Source organism: Balaenoptera acutorostrata, chromosome 3, assembly GCF_949987535.1.
Source record: "Balaenoptera acutorostrata chromosome 3, mBalAcu1.1, whole genome shotgun sequence".
In the NCBI taxonomy this organism is placed as follows: Eukaryota; Metazoa; Chordata; class Mammalia; order Artiodactyla; family Balaenopteridae; genus Balaenoptera; species Balaenoptera acutorostrata.
In genome coordinates, this window is record NC_080066.1 from 84,336,267 (window position 1) to 84,353,133 (window position 16,867).

At 45.3% G+C, this 16,867-nt stretch overlaps 1 protein-coding gene across 5 annotated transcripts in view; it reads left to right on the forward strand.

Annotated features, from left to right (window-relative positions):
• MYO5C (myosin VC) overlaps positions 1-16,867 on the forward strand; it is a 107,343-nt gene that overhangs the window by 9,796 nt on the left and 80,680 nt on the right. For all 5 annotated transcript variants that reach the window (XR_003621737.2, XM_007194889.3, XM_057544661.1 and 2 more), the window contains exons 2-8: positions 3,215-3,325; positions 7,041-7,206; positions 7,791-7,935; positions 11,210-11,366; positions 13,550-13,693; positions 14,465-14,546; positions 15,682-15,789. Coding sequence is in view for 4 of the 5 variants with exons in the window: in XM_007194889.3 (XP_007194951.2) it covers positions 3,215-3,325; positions 7,041-7,206; positions 7,791-7,935; positions 11,210-11,366; positions 13,550-13,693; positions 14,465-14,546; positions 15,682-15,789 (913 nt within the window). In the remaining variant the exon portion in view is untranslated. The remainder of the gene's footprint in view (positions 1-3,214; positions 3,326-7,040; positions 7,207-7,790; positions 7,936-11,209; positions 11,367-13,549; positions 13,694-14,464; positions 14,547-15,681; positions 15,790-16,867) is intronic.

Here is a 16,867-nt window from a genome sequence, read left to right on the forward strand (position 1 = left end):
TACCTGTTCTAGTACTTCATTTAAAGGACTCATACAGAATGTACTCGTTTGTGTACAGCTTCTTTAACTCAGCCTAATACTTTGGAGATTCATTCATGTTCTTGCTTGTATCAGCAGTTGATTCTTTTTATTGGTAAGTAGTATTCCATTGTATGAGTATACCACAGTTTTATGTTTTTTTAATTTATTCTCATGTTAGTGGACATAGAGTCTGTTTCTAGTTTTTAGCCATTATGAAGAAAGTTACTATGAACGTTCATGTACAAGTCTGTTTGTGAACATATATTTTGATATTTGCCTTTAAAGATGGCATATTCTGATTATAAAAGTAAAATATGCAAATTATAGAAAGTACATAAAACTATAAAGAAGAAAAGTAAAATGTCATAATTATTGCCCAGAATTTTTTTGTAACTGAAAACTCCTGAAGGTGTGATCTCTCAACCCAAGGGAAGATTTCCTCACAGTGGAAAGGCCCCAGCAGTCCACAAGCCACGTGTTCAGCTGGCTTATGTCCAGGTCATCATTTGGTCATGATGTTTGCCCTCTCAGCTGTTAAGAAGCAGAGATTCACAAAAGGCAGTGTCTTGTTTGTGACTATTCCCCGAGTCAAGGATGATGCCTGGTGCCAATTCAGTGCCCAGAACTGTACTCAAAAGGATGGCAGGCACTTAGGCAAAAGCGTGGCATTCTTGGGCTTCCCTGGTGGCACAGTGGTTAAGAATCCGCCTGCCAATGCAGGCGACACGGGTTCAAGCCCTGGGCCGGGAATATCCCACATGCCGTGGAGCAACTAAGCCCGTGCACCACGACAAGAGAAGCCACTGCAATGAGAAGCCTGCACGCTGCAATGAAGAGTAGCCCCTGCTCGCTGCAACTAGAGAAAGCCCGTGCGAAGACCCGACGCAGCCAAAATAAATTAAATAAATAAATAAATAAATAAATAAATAAAAAAGTGCAGCATTCTCTCCTAAAGGCACAAACATTCCCTGTTACAAGAGTTTACACACTCGACAATTACCTTCAGAAGGTCCATTTGTCCCATTGAGGGACAATGCCAGAGGACCAGTATTCCTTTGGCCTGTGAATGTAAGGAGGTGGAAAGGAGATGCCACTGTGGGCACCAGCCTGAACTGGGTGCTCATCTCAGCTCTTCTCCTGGAGAACTTGGAGTCCCTGAGGCCAGTTTTCTCTGGGAAATAAAGGTTAGACCCTGCACGGCTTCTTAGGCTTCCTCTAGATCTGGGATCCCGAGCTATTGAGCCTTTGGATTCAGGAGCTTTCCTGGGTGCTGCTTCATGTCTCCATGTGAGTGCTTCCCAATTCTTGTTCCTTTTGGCCTGGTTATGTCCCAGGACATCAGGGTATCCTGTAGGGGTGCCCCAATTGATAGAAACCCCCGGTATGTGAGCAGAGAGATGCAAATATACACATAATGCACATGCAGCTCCAGGTTAGAGATCGGCTGAGGTAGTAGGAAAACCATGATGACTAAGAGGAGATGCCTTTCTTTCTTGGTAATCCAGCACTGTGCCAGATGCATACATAAGAGATGCCCAGGTGTTTGTTTTTTTTTATTTTTTAGATTTTATTTATTTATTTATTTATTTATTTATTTATTTATTGGCTGCGTTGGGTCTTCGTCACTGTGCATGGGCTTTCTCTAGTTGCAGCGAGCAGGGGCTACTCTTCGTGGCAGTGCAACAAAGACTCTCCCTGAGTCTGGTTGTGGCGCACGGGCTTAGTTGCTCCTCGGCATGTGGGATCTTCCCAGACCAGGACTCGAACCCACGTCCCCTGCATTGGCAGGTGGATTCTTAAACATTGTGTCACCAGGAAAGTCCCAGGAGGTGCCCAGGTGTTTGATGGATGGATGGATGGATGGATGGATGAATGGGATGGATGGATGGGTGAATGAATGAACGAAAGAGTGAATGAACAAACAAACAAATAGATGACCACAGGAGAATATGAAATGTGGGGTCTGGGTGAAAGCAAGAGTAGTCAGTGCATGATGCTGACAGCATGCATGCAGGAGAGAGAAGAATGACTCATGGGGCCCTGTGACAACTGCAGTATAGGGACATGGCAGTCACTTTGTGTTTATCTCAAGCTGCATTCAGGTGCCACTGGTGACTTCTGGAGAGTGAGCCTTCCCCCTTCCCAGTGTGTGAGTGTGAATATTAGATGTGTGTATTGGTCGGCTTGAGCTGCCATAACAATATACCACAGACTGGGTGCTTAAACAACAGACGTTTATTTTCTCACAGTTCTGGAGGCTGGGCAGCCCAAGATCAAGGTGTTGGCAGGGTTGGTCTGGTGAGGGCTTCTCCCCTTGGGTGCAGACAGCTGTTTTCTCACTGAACTCCCATGGCCTTTCTTCTGTGCATGCAGGTGGAGAGAGAGTGCATGCAAGCTCCCTGGTATCTCTTCTTATAAGGACAGTAATCTTATCGGATCGGGGCCTTATGACTTCATTTAACCTTAATTACCTCTTAAAGACCTTATCTCCAAATATATTCACATTGGGGGTTAGGGCTTCAACGTATGAATTTTGGGAGGATAATTCAGTACATAGCAATGTAGTTCTGCTTAAGGACTTGCACATCAGCACTGAGCCAGGTGGCACACTGAGCTCGGGACTTCCACATTTCCCACGGTGGGAATCCTTGGCTGCTGACCAGTGTGATAAGACTGTGATAACACTGCTGTAATACTACTTCCACAGCATTTTGCAAAGTGCTGTCAGCTACTCAGTCCAATTTAACCTCCCAGCAAACCTGTAAAGTACTGAGTAGGTATTGTTGTGCCCATTTTATAGATGAGAAAAATGAGCACAAGAAGTTAAGTGTCTGGCCCAGAGCCCCATGGTCCATCAGTGGTGAACCACATCCCCCTGCTCCAGCTCTTGTAGACAGTGCTCAGATCTTCCCATTAAGAGACTCACAGATTTCCTTTCCACTCCCAGGCTTTCTTTTTTCAATATGTATTTAAGAGGCTTTGGGAATTCTGTTACCTGTGAAATGAAGCAGCTAGGCCTGGTGCATTGCAGATACGCTAACAATGACCTCACAAGCAAAAATTAGGTAAAAGTATTCCTAATGAATTCACTGATGTAGTGGACAGAAAGAAATCTCCCTGAGTCTAATCATCTAACGATTTGTGTTTTGCTTTTAAAGTGCTGAAATTAAGCCTTTCTTATTCTGTTGGTCAGTACAACAGGGTTTGGATTCCTGATCCTGAAGAAGTTTGGAAGTCTGCCGAAATAGCGAAGGACTATAGAGTTGGTGACAAAGTCTTGCGTCTCCTGCTGGAGGATGGAACGGTGAGGGTCCTTGATCATAACTACCGTGATGTATAAAGGAGAAACTGTAGGGTGTGTGTGGAGGGGAGCACCTTCGACGGAGGGCACCTGAGGGGGCACCTAACATGGCCAGCTGGTGCTGTGGATGCACCCGTGTGTTTGTACCCCTCCCCACCCCCCTGCCTCCACCCCCCACTACCCTAATGAAGACATAAAGTGCCCTGCGTCAGCTGGGCCTCTCTCTGGAATGAGATGCAGTGGACAGGTCTGTGCTCTCTGCTGCCTTTCTGGGGATTCAGCAATGTTGGGAGAATGCTGAAAAATGATTACCATTTTGGTTTTATGGGTCTCAGCACAGAGACTGGGTGACGATGAGAAACTTGGAGAGGAAGTAGTTTGAGCCCAAGACATAAACTGGTAGAAGAAAACATCAAGATGGGAAGAGGAAGAGACATAGAAGAAGGGAGATAGAGAACAGGAAGGGAGAGGGAGGTGTGGGAGAATGGAGAGTCAGTCTGTGGATGGATAGAAACAGGTAAGAATTGGGACCTCCAGGAGGGAGTGTAACAGGGCAGTTGGAGGAGTGACGGGAGATGGGACAAGGGGACAGGAAGCCCAGCTGGGTAGGACATTATGAGGAAGCTCTGTGGTCCCAGTGTGGCAAGGGAGAGGCAAAGGATGGGCACCTGCCCCCATGGTAGAGCATGCTCGTGAAGAGTTCCTCTCAAAGGCTGGTCATGGCTTTCGCTTACCAGTTTCTACAGATTTTATCTCCGCTTTAAGTTTCCATGATGAGTCGTCCTTTCCCCCCATAGCTGTAATGACATCCCACTGGATCCATAGCTAGGCTGACCTTAGGTTTTTAGAATCAAGTATCTGGATGCAGAGCTGGACAAAGGATTCATGATCCCTCTGGATGTCAGAGTTAGTCCTGGGAATTTCACATGAATATTAAAATGCTGGAATTTCCAAGGCATGGAAATGGTCTCTGCAGAGACAGGACATATTACTGCCAATCAGACTGTCCTGGATTTGGAGTCATCTCCTGAGATCCTGGGAAGGGAGATAAACATAGCAGTTAAGAGCACATCCTCTAGAATCAGACTATCTGAGTTCAAATCCTGCCCAGTCTGTGGCAGACTATCTGGGTTCAAATCCCACTAAGTCTGTGACAGTGAGCCCCTCGGCTTCCTCACATGTCAGATGGAGTTAGTAACAGCATATCACAGGGCTGCTGGAGATCAGATGAGATAATCCCTGGGGGCATGTGTAAATGCAAGGGACAAGGCAGAGAAGCTGCTGTTTCCATTTAGCCTTTCCCTTCCCATCAGAAACTCCTTGGGGGCATTTGTTGAGTATCTCCTGTGCACAGTCAAGGTTCTGATTAGGGATCAGATGGCTTTGGGGAGAAAAATCTCAGGGCAGCAGCTGCAGTGGCAGTTTGCTGCTTTAGTAATATGAGCAGGGCTTCAGGTGGTGACATTCCTGGCCCTGAATGAGCTGCTCAGAGGAGGAGGGGGAGAGGCAGGTAAGATGGCAGGTGGCCAGACTGCTTTTTTTTTTTTTTTTAACATCTTTATTGGAGTATAATTGCCTTACAATGGTGTGTTAGTTTCTGCTGTATAACAAGGTAAATCAGCTATACATATACATATATCCCCATATCTCCTCCCTCTTGCGTCTCCCTCCTACCCTCCCTATCCCACCCCTCTAGGTGGTCACAAAGCACTGAGCTGATCTCCCTGTGCTATGCGGCTGCTTCCCACTAGCTATCTATTTTACACTTGGTAGTGTATATATGTCCATGCCACTTTCTCACTTTGTCACAGCTTACCCTTCCCGCTCCCCGTATCCTCAAGTCCATTCTCTAGTAGGTCTGCGTCTTTATTCCCGTCTTGCCCCTAGGTTCTTCATGACCATTTTTTTTTTTTTTTTTTAGATTCCATATATATGTGTTAGCATACGGTATTTGTTTTTCTCTTTCTGACTGACTTCACTCTGTATGACAGACTCTAGGTCCATCCACCTCACTACAAATAACTCCATTTCATTTCTTTTTATGGCTGAGTAATATTCCATTGTATATATGTGCCACATCTTCTTTATCCATTCGTCTGCTGCTTTTTAACTTAACCCTTTATCTATACCATGAAGGGCAAAGCCTGCTTTATGTAAGAAAATATCACCTCTGTTTCTAGCTGTTGATCTCATGTTCTTCACATTCATATTTTCTCCCCTCCCCCAAAGACTTTCTGTTCTATTTGTTTTTTTCTCTCCTTCTGTTTCTTTCACACATAAGACACACACACACACAGTGGCTGAACTGGAAAAGGAGGTTGTTGATTTAAAACATAACGGAAAAACTCAGGGTAAGTACAAAGTATGTATGAGCGGCACTTTATCCTATTCTCGAAAGTGTGTAGGTTAAGAATATCCTGCTTGGGGCAGGTCCATAAATATAATTGCATTGATAATGAGCAGGCAGCTGCTATGAGGACCCATGCCCAGTTGTCCTGGATTGCCCTGAGCTGCTCTCCTTATGGAAAACAGTCCAACCAGCCAACAAACCAAACCCCTGTCAGCATTGACCAGGCATCAGTGACGCAGGCTTCAGAGTCAGCCAGACCCATATTAACTGTGTGACCTTCAACAAGGAGCTTAACTTCTCTGAACCTGTCTCCTTAACTCTTAGTTAGGGCTGTCATGCCCTCCTTGGAAAGCAGTTATGAGGATCAGATGAAAAACCAGTGCTGAGTACTTGGCATAGGGCCTGCAGAGTGGGCTCTTGCTAAGGGGCAGCTGGGTCACTTTGTGCAGCTGGTCCAGGACCAGGTATGGAAAGGAAGGCAGCCTGGGCGGTGGAAGGGAAACAAGCCTGCTGGGTGACCTTGCTCAAGTCACTTCCCCAAGCTGTGAAGTGAAAGTGAAGGAAGGTAGAACAGGTGGTAATAAGGTCCCTTAATGCTCTGACATCTGCAAGGCCCACAAGGCATGCTGACCTTGCCTTCATTCTGCTCAGGCAGCTACTTTCGGAATATACATGGGTGAAATCTAGCAGATGAGAGGCCATCCTGGGCCAGTTACTCAGCCCAGGGCTGAGAATCATAGAAATAGGCAGCCCTGCAGCCCTTGGGAACACATGGGGCTGCAGACAGGAGTCACCTGTACCCGGGGCCTCTCACAGAGAGACCATCACCCCACGCAGGCTCCTTTAGACACTTCTCACCACCAAGAACGTCAACTTCCAACAGAGATTCGGCAACCTTAGAGCTTCAAGGGACCTTAGATCACTGAGTCATTTTAGCAACAGAATCCTGTTTCCAAATGAAAACTTTCATGGCAACAGCAGCTAAACCACATGCAAGTAGAGCCCCTGTGGTAGAATTGGGATGGGATCCCCAGGTCCCTGACCATGTAACTTCCCTGTCACCCCTCATTGAGGCCTCTGTAGCTCTGAGGACCCCTGATCTGGTCCAGCCAGTCTTTTCACAGATGAGAGAAGGGAGGGCCAGAGAAGGTGAGCGACACACCCTAGGGCACACAGCCAATAATACCTTGATCACCTGGCTCCCAAAAGTCAGCCACGAAGGTTATTTTCTCATTGCTATACATAAATTTGTTTTTTAGAGTGTCAGGGATCACTCCAAAGAGGGGTAGATAGGAAAGAGGACAGTGATTCAGCAGAAACACCAAAAAACTTCTTCTTCCAGAACTTTAATTTCATCTTTGTCCACAGGAGCTGGATTATTCCGTTGATCCAGAATCTCTGCCTCCACTTCGGAATCCTGACATCCTCGTGGGTGAGAATGACCTCACGGCCCTCAGCTATCTCCACGAGCCCGCTGTGCTCCACAATCTCAAAATCCGCTTTGCAGAATCCAAACTCATTTACACCTACAGTGGTAAGGAGAGCAATTCTAGGAGTGCAGGAATGACACTGAAACTTAATGCTTGTTGTCTAGAGCATCCTGATTATGTTTTATATTATGTTTATATTAGAAATGTTGACTCTGTCAAAATGTGTAATCACACCTAAAAATTTGCCCAGATTTCTATCTAAAAGGTACACACATCTGATCTTAGAGGTTGTTATAAAACGAAGTATCTAGGTGGGGAGAGTCTTCAACAAAAACTAAGATTGGACTATCAAGAAAAATACATGTGGATAAAGCTTGTGTTTGAGTTTCTCATTGGATGTGATACGTTTATTACTTATTTTGGGCAGTGATATTATCATTATGTTTACACTGAGAATTGTTAAGAGCCTCTCAGTTTTAGGGCATTGCCATCTGTCATCTCATCTAACCTTCAGAGTAGCCTAGAAATGTAGGTGACCTCGGCAGGGAACTGAGATTCAGAGCATTAAGTGACCTGCCCAAAGTCACACAGGAGATTTAATAAGTGACAGAGCTGCGGTTTCTCAAAAGAACTTGGTGAAAGAGGTGACACTAAGAATCCCATCACTGCATCTGACGTCTTTCCTCAGGAATCATCCTGGTGGCCATGAATCCTTACAAGCAGCTGCCGATATATGGAGATGCCATCATCCACGCCTACAGCGGGCAGAACATGGGCGATATGGACCCGCACATATTTGCTGTGGCAGAAGAGGCATACAAGCAGATGGTCAGGTAGACTCCTGCCAGGCAGGGCTTCCTCTTGCTCTCCCAATGCTCCTGCATTTGCTGGGCCTTCACAGTGGTAGGGAGACATCTGGCCGGGTCTCATTAAAAGTGACCATCAGTCAGACCGGCGGGGGTGCTTGGTAGAGCAGACTGACTGTACCAAGTAGCAAATGACTGTTATATATAACTGTCTGAACCAAGTTTCCTGGTTTTGCCCCTTCTAGGTAGTCAAGTCAGTCCTACCAATTTGGGAATAGCTGATGCTTTTCTTGCAGTGTGTTTGGTTGGAAGAAAATTGATTTATTCTTCACTGTGAGATGCTTAAGCATTTTTACCCATCCACGGCAGCAGACTCTAATGATAGATGAGCACAGGTTTTAGCTGTAGGAGATTTGGGGTTTTATTCTAATTTTGCCAGTTGTTTATTTATGGCCTGTGAAGTTATTTTTTTGCTAGCAAACAAGGAGGCTTTTCTGAAAAGCCTCCTGTGGACCAGGCACTGTGCACACACTCTCACACATCATCTTGAGTGCCCTCAGAAGAGCGTGTGATGAGGATGCCTGAGCAGTAGTCAGACAACTGAGATGTGAAGCCATCCACCCAAGGTCACCCAGCAAGAGAATGGCAGAGCTGGGATTTGTGCTCAGATTTCTAGACTCCATGTGTAATTTCTTTTCCCCGTAACTATCCTGTTTTGGCTTCAACATCCTGATCTGTAAAAGGGTCTTGGTAGATCCTTACAGTTTGCAAAAGAACTTTCACAGACAGTGGTCTCCTTTGAGTCTTAGAACACCTCTGTGAAGTCTGTTGAACCGCCATCATGCCCTTATTTCACAGATAAAACCTGAGACACAGGACTTGGGTCTGCTGCATTTACTTCATAACCCTGGGCACAGCCCTGATCTCCCTCAGCTTCAGGATCCTCATCTGTGAGCTAGGTGCTCAGAGAGCACCCATTCCAAGCTCTACTGCTTATAACCAGGAAAAAATAATGGTGGCTTATACGAGGTAGAAATGCATGATTCTCTCCTGCAGAGAAGTCTGAGGGGCAGTCCAGGGCTGGCACACCACCTCTACCAAGTCATCAAGGATCAGTGCCTTCCAGCTTCCCAATCCTTGGAGCGGGATCCTTGGCCTCAGGGCCAAGCAAGTACTCAGCCTCCTTTCTCTCTTTTCTAGGCTACAGAGTGTCCCAGGGGAAGGGTGTGCCCCTCCTGGTTAAGGAGCCCTCCCAGAAGCCCCCACAGAGCACTTCTGCTCACAGCTCATTGGTCAGATCCTACTCACGTGACCATGCCTAGCCACAAGGGAGGCTGGGATATGTAGTCTTTCTTATGCGCAGCAACATGTCCACTAAGAACATGGGGCCTAGTCCCTAAGAAGCAGGGGAGGATGAATGTTGGGTGGAGAATTACTGATTAAAAACCAGTAACCTGGGACACCCGAACCCCACGTCCTCAGTCTCAGCAGGCGCCCTCCATGCCTCGGTGCACCTGTCAGGCCACAGGGGATTGTGTGACTCCCTCTCTTTTGGAAACACATCAGAGGCTGGGAGCCAAGCCAGGCTGTGCTCCTGAGCTGGACCCGAACCTGCCGTCCCTACTCTGGTGCTGTGACGAATGACGCAAAAGTCTCCCCCTTTTCCTGAGCCCTGCGGGTAGTGTGGCAGCTCATGAGCAGAGGGCAGCCGAGCCCAGTGGTACCAGAACATGAAAGATCCTGCAGGTTCCAAAAAAAAATTGCCAGTTACCTTGGCTTCTGCCACAGCAAGGTTCTTTCCAGTGCTAAAACACCCGTGGTTCTAGGATTTACCCTGGCCCCTGCAGGTCTCCAGGGCATCTGCAAGATTAGAGTCTGTGTGGCTCAGAGCCTGACAGGCCAGGACTGCCCCTGGGTGTCAGTAGCATGAGCTCGTTAGAGCTGCAGGACTGAGCCAGGTTCAAGCTTGAAGAGCCAGTTTCCTCTGGAGGTCTGTCTAACTGTACTAGCAGAACCGAACATAAGGCAGGCTCTTACCGGACTTGCCGATGCTAGACTAGGAGTCCGGAGAGCCCAGCGTTAGTAACCCCAGTCCCACTCCGTGTGGCTGAGGGGCGCTGGGAGTGTCCTTCACCTCCTGAGCGTCTTAGCTTTCCTCACTGAGGCCAGGAGCTGTCTCTCTAAGGTCCTCTCCAGTGTCCACAGGGAGGCTGTGTATTCTTTGCCTCGCGGAGTCACTGTTCTACTCATCTGTAAGATGGATACACAGTATGTGGCATAGGATTTTTGTGAGGCTTAAATGAGAATCCCTGTAAAGTATTCACCAAGCACCTGGCACATAAGCGGTGCTAGGACAGGACTATAATAAGGTTCTACCATCATGATCTTATGACACAAAAAGTTTAATGCATTTTTTTAAGATCTCCAAGTTGTGTAACAGAGCATGTTGGCTTAAGGAGCACACGTGTTCCCAAGCACATTTCAAGTAATTGCTCTCCAAATGATGTCTTTAAAATGTTTTTATATTTAAGTGGGGATATACAGAAAGGAGTTGACATAGGCTTGAGACTGCTGTCTTTAGAAACCTGCTTGCAGGTTTGGCCTGTGGCAAACCTCTGGGAACTTGGATTTCAGAAAGGTTCTCAGCATTTCCTAATTGCTAAGAGTGGCTCACTGCACCTAAACTGTTTGTGTGAACAATGTGGTTCCTGCTGAATATCTGCTTTCCTTCTGGGCATCTGGAATTTTGGTGTGTGATGGCAGAGGATGCCTATGTGACCAGCCCCCAGTAAAAACCCTGGACATTGAGTCTCTATTGAGCTTCCCTGGTAGACAGTGTTTCCCGTGTGTTGTCGTAATTCATTGCTGGAGGAAGTAAGTGCATCCTGTGTGACTCCACTGGGAGAGGACTCTTGGAAGTTTGCACCTGGCCTCCTCTGGACTTGGCCCTGTATGCCTTTTCCCTTTGCTTATTTGCTTTGTATCCTTCTGGTGTAATAAGCCTTAGCCATGAGTGCAAATATTTGCTGAGTCCTGTGAGTCCTCCTGGTGGATCACTGATCTGGGATTGGTCTTGGGGACTCTCAACACAGGGGACACAGCAGGAAACGAAGTTGTGTGTTCAGCAGGATCACAGAGAAAAAGACTAGAAGGAAATTCACTGATATGTTAAAAACAGTTACTTTAAAGTGATAAAACAAAGTCCCTTCTTCTGGCTTATCTGCTTTTTTCTTGATGAGTATATATTGCCTAATAGGAAGAAATGAATCTTTTAAAAAATCCTTTTATTTATTTGCTTTAGAAATAATAAAAATCAGTCAATAATTGTAAGCGGGGAGTCGGGTGCTGGAAAGACAGTATCTGCTCGCTATGCCATGAGGTACTTCGCCACCGTCAGCAAGTCCAGCACTAATGCTCACGTGCAAGACAAGGTTCTGGCGTCGAACCCCATAACTGAGGTGTGTACCCTGTGGGTGTGGGGAGTGGGGACAGAGGCAGAGGCGTGTATGGAGAAGTGGGCTGGTTCGTGTATACAGGCATACCTCGCTTTGCAGATATTGCTTTTTTTCTTTTTTTTTTTTAACTAGTTAAAGGTTTATGGCAATCCTGCATCAAACAAGTCTATCAGCGCCTTTTTCCAACAGCATTTGCTCACTTTTGTCTCTGTGTCACGGTTTGGTAACTCTCGCAGTATTTCAAACCCTCCACCAACAAAAAGATTCTGACTTGCTGAAGGGTCAGATGGTGGTTAGCATTTTTTAGCAATAAAATATTTAAAATTAAGGTGTGTACATTGTTTTTTTAGACATAATGCTATTTCACTCTTAATAGACTATAGTATAGTGTAAACATAACTTTTATATGCACTGGGAAACCAGAAAATTCGTGCAACTTGCTTCATTGTGACATTTGCTCTATTGCGGTGGTCCGGAACTAAACCCACCATATCTTCAAGGTATGCCTGTATGTTGTGCTTGCTAACTTGAGTTCCCTTCCTTTAAAAGCCAAAGAAGTGAGGGCAGGGAAGGAGCAAGGAAGTCTGTTCTCCGGTGGGATTTGAAGGAGATTGGGGCATAGATTGCTGCTTCCAAGGCCTCTCTCCTCTACCTGCTGGGCTAGAAATTCTACCATCAGGATTTCAGGAGTCCCCTGTTTATGTTTATATCCCAGGGGAAATTTCCTCAACCACAGAGACAACTGGTACACCAAGACCAGTGGTGTTCTCCAGCCAACCAGCACCAACTTTCATGAGCTTATTGTCAAACATTCAGGAATTCTTTTGCAAGTTATTGTTAAACCTTTGGTAGTTTGAAATCAGTCATGGTGGAAGTATTTACACCTTACAAATCGGCAAATGTCACATATCCAGGCTGTTCCTCCTCCCCTCCCCGAGAGTGATTCATCAGCACACCACTGACTGCCTCAGATATGTGAGCAAGGCCAACCACAGTGGCACCCAGGGGTGAGGAGACAACCCTCAAGGAAAAAGGGGCATCTGACAGCTCACGGGAGGGCCCAAAGGCCAACTCTGGCTGCCTTGCAAATTGGGAAGAGGATTGATTTGGATTTATTTGGAAGCATAGCAAGTAATTAAGAATGTTAGATTCCTAGACCCTTTCTCCCTGTTTTCTTGAATCAAAATCCTCAATGAATATTTATCAGACCACCTATTTTGTATAAGCCACTGTGCCAAAATAATACAGGAAGTAATGAAAAAGAATAAGGTCCAATCCCCAAGTTTTACGACTCCTCTAACATAGCATATTTGAAATTCGAATAGAAAGATAAATCATGATCCAAGATGGCAGTAAAAAGGTTGTCAAGAAGCACTACCCTGTTAAATGCCCAGTGGATGATATCGTGTGGTTATTTGTTTAGGGCTGGTCTCACCTGCTAGTGTAAGCTCCATGAAGGCAGGACCATGTCTACTTGGTTTACCTTCGCCTGCCAGTAAATACATGTTGTCCAAAAGCATGATGGCCTGGACAGGAATGCGACATGTGTGCATAGGAAGGGTACTTCCAGCTGGAAGGTGCCCAGAAAGGGAGAGCAGGGTGGGCAAGAGGAGAGACAGAATTCAGTAGCAGAAGTAAAAAGAAAAAATCATGCTCAGTGTGGGAGGGATGGAAGAAGGCAGTTGTTTGGTTGAGTAGAAAGTTCGAGTAGGGAAGTGGTAAGGGATAAGGACAGAAATAAAGGTTGGATGAAGGATGTAGACTTTGAATTGAGCATCTCTAATATTTTGGGCATAGATGAGTTGAGACACTGTATATTATCTCATTTAATTCTCCCAACTCTGTAAGATGCATACTTCCCCATATTACAGCTAGAGAAATTGAGACTTGGAAAGATTAAATAACTTTTCTAGCATCACACAGATAGTAAAAAAGGAGCCTAGGGCCATGAAACATCAGAACCCATGTGTTTTCTGATCCTGCTCAGTGTCTACCAGTAAGATTGAGGAGAGCCTTGAGGTGAGATTGAGGAGACCTAAGGATGTGTCTTATTCCCTGCGAGCCCCTGCCTCCCGGCCTCCCTCTATAATCAGACTTTTCCCCAGCATACAGGACTGGATTTTACTGTAACTGCTCCAATAATATTGATGCAAAGGTTTTTTTAATGTTGTTACTATGTTTTGTAGGCTGTTGGAAATGCCAAGACCACCCGCAATGACAACAGCAGTCGGTTTGGGAAATACACAGAAATCAGTTTTGATGAGAGAAATCAAATTATAGGAGCCAACATGAGAACTTACCTGCTGGAGAAATCCAGAGTTGTCTTTCAAGTAAGGATAGAAATAATAAATTTCCTTTTCCCCAACTTTTGTAGTATGGTTCACATTTATATATTCATTAGACAACCTACATTGTTCTGTGACTTGAAGAATACGGTTTTCCTATATTTCATTTGCAGTTTGGGTTATTTTTTTTCTATTTCTTAAAAATGAAAATTGATGAATAGGTGCAGTATTAGTGGAATTATATGGTTGAGGGAAAAGTTTATGACTTTCAATTTTAGACACTTAAATCCTTAGCATTTAAAAATCAAGTTTATCTTTCTAGAACACAAAGACTACTTGAAATAGACAAAGCTGTTAGACTGGCTTTTGTATCAGGAAGGGAATGGGATCAGATCTAGAGAGGCGGGGTTTAAGAAAAAGGCTTCTGTCCATAAAATGGAGAAAATTCTCATCGTTTTGGCCCAGAAGGAGAGTAACAGTAAACCTTGTATTGCAGGGAGTTTCTTTAAAATTTCAACTAGTACTAACTACATTATTTCCCCTTTCGTAGAATGTTTTGTTTAATAACATTTTCTCTGCGGTGGTTATTCGGAAGGTGATCTTGGGCCACCGGTTCTCCCTCTGTGAGCCAGTGGAGGCAAGAAGTTGGGTCACAGCAAAAACACACGTGGATGTCCATGTCCATGAGAGCAGAACTGTCAAGATTAGCCATCTAAGAACTGTCCAGATTAGCCATCTAAGACCCTCTTGTTGAAAACCTCACATTTTCATTTGTAAAGGGCTTGTGTAATTCCAGGACTTTTCTTTATTTTACAGTCAGAAAATGAGCGAAATTACCACATTTTCTATCAGCTTTGTGCATCTGCACAGCAGTCGGAATTTAAACATCTTAAATTGGGTACGTAATGCATGGTGTGTGGAAGAGTCTCTTTTTTATGTAGGAATTTAAATTCTAGGTTAATTGCGTCTTCTTATAATATCGTCACTTTTTAAAAAAAAGTATTCTGTCCAGAAACATAAGATCCTTGGGTTCCAGGGGTGGAATTGATGCATTTAACTGAGGAGATAGATTAGTTAGGGGCAAAGTGAGTCCAGGAATAGGGGACCCCTTCAACTCCAGGGTTCTTTGCAAAGCTCCAGAGTGATTGTGGTCCATCCAGCTAGAACTACCTGAAGAAGGCCTTCTGACCACTGGGACTTACCGATCTAAGTCCCCAAACTTTTCTTTTTATCTGAACTTCTTGGATGGTCATTTTTCTAACAGCTATGACATATTTCTGTGTCTTCTGAGACAGAGTACCTCTATCATAATTTGGATTTCTTTGATGACTCAAAATCATTATTAATTGTAATCATAATTAATGAGCTATTTGTCGTTTAGTGCAAATGGCCCAACTGCGGTGGTATCTCGGCTCTCCTGTCTTGGTTGTTTGTGCCGTGTTGTTAGACAGAATTGTCTAGTGTGTCGGAGTTGAATGCACACTCCCTAATCCTGGAGAAGTTACTTGCACTTGTAGAATCTAAGTTTCTTCAGATTTCATATAATGATAATATCCATGCCTTGTCTGCCAAATAGAGTGTGAAGAGCGAACATGGAAGAGCTTTCTGAAGGCTCCCCTACTATTCAAATATTAGATGCATATATGGTTATTACCTTGACCATAGTGATGTTTTTATAACGGTATATGTTTATCAAAACTTATCAAGTTTTCTACAGTTAATCGTACGTTCAATAAACCTCAGTAATGCTGTATAAAATTGTTAGGTATGGGAACAAAATCCACGCGCTCTGGAGTCAGGCCTGTGTTTTAATTCTTGCCCTGCCGTCAGCTGTGGGACCATGAGCAGGCCACTTTACTTTTCTGAGCCTCAGCTTCTGAGTCAGCAATGTAGAATTCTAAGGAATAAGTGGAGAAACATTTGTAAAGTGCTTAAGATAGCACATTAAGTGTGAACTTTTCTTCTCGCTTCTGATGTACATGTATGTTCAGATTTCTGTGTCACAGATGTCACAGTCTTACTTTTGATTTCAGGGAGTGCAGAAGAATTTAATTATACGAGAATGGGGGGCAGTACCATCATTGAGGGCGTGAATGACAGAGCCAACATGATAGAGACTCAGAAGACCTTCACACTACTGGGTAAGTGAAAGCATCCTGTCCCAGGAGTGGCCATTTTCTCCAAAAAGGCTGGAATACCCAGCATGCATGTGTTCTGAAGACACCTAATAAATTCTAATTTCAAGATGAGCCAATCAGAAAACGTACTTGGAGGCCAAGCGGTCAAAAAGGTGCTTTTCCCTTAAAAGATCTAGAAATCAACTCTGTGCTCTATGATGACCTAGACGGGTGGGATTGAAGGGTGGGTGAGAGGAAGGGGATATATGTATACATATAGCTGATTCACATCGTTGTACAGCAGAAACTAACACACCATTGTAAAGCAACTATACTCTAATAAAAATGAATGAATGAATGAATGAATAAATAAATAAATAATTTTAAAAGCCCTATGGCAGGGACTTCCCTGGTGGTCCAGTGGTAAGGAATCTACCTTGCAATGCAGGGGACGCGGGGTCGATCCCTAGTCAGGGAACTAAAATCCCACATACCACCGGGCAACTAAGCCCGTGTGCCACAACTACTGAGCTCGTGCGCCTCAACTAGAGAGCCTGAGTGCTGCAAACTACAGAGCCCACATGCTCTGAAGCTGCGCTCCACAGCTACAGAGCCCACGCACTCTGGAACCCGTGTGCACAACTACAGAGCCCACGCACCCTGGAGCCTGCGTGCCACAACTAGAGAAGAGAAAACCTGCACACTACAACTAGAGAGAAGCCCGCATGCCGCTATGAAGAGCCCGCTCGCCACAACAGAAGATCCCCGATGCCTCAATGAAGATCCCGTGTGCTGCAACTAAGACCCGAGACAGGGCTTCCCTGGTGGTGCAGTGGTTAAGAATCCGCCTGCCAATGCAGGGGACACGGGTTCAAGCCCTGGTCCGGGAAGATCCCACATGCCGCGGACCAACTAAGCCCGTGCGCTCTAGAGCCCGCGAGCCACAACTACTGAGCCTGCGTGCCACAACTACTAAAGCCTGTGCACCTAGAGCCCGTGCTCTGCAACAAGAGAAGCCACCGCAATGAGAAGCCTGCGCACCGCAATGAAAAGTAGCCCCTGCTCGCCGCAACTAGAGGAAGCCCGTGTGCAGCAACGAAGA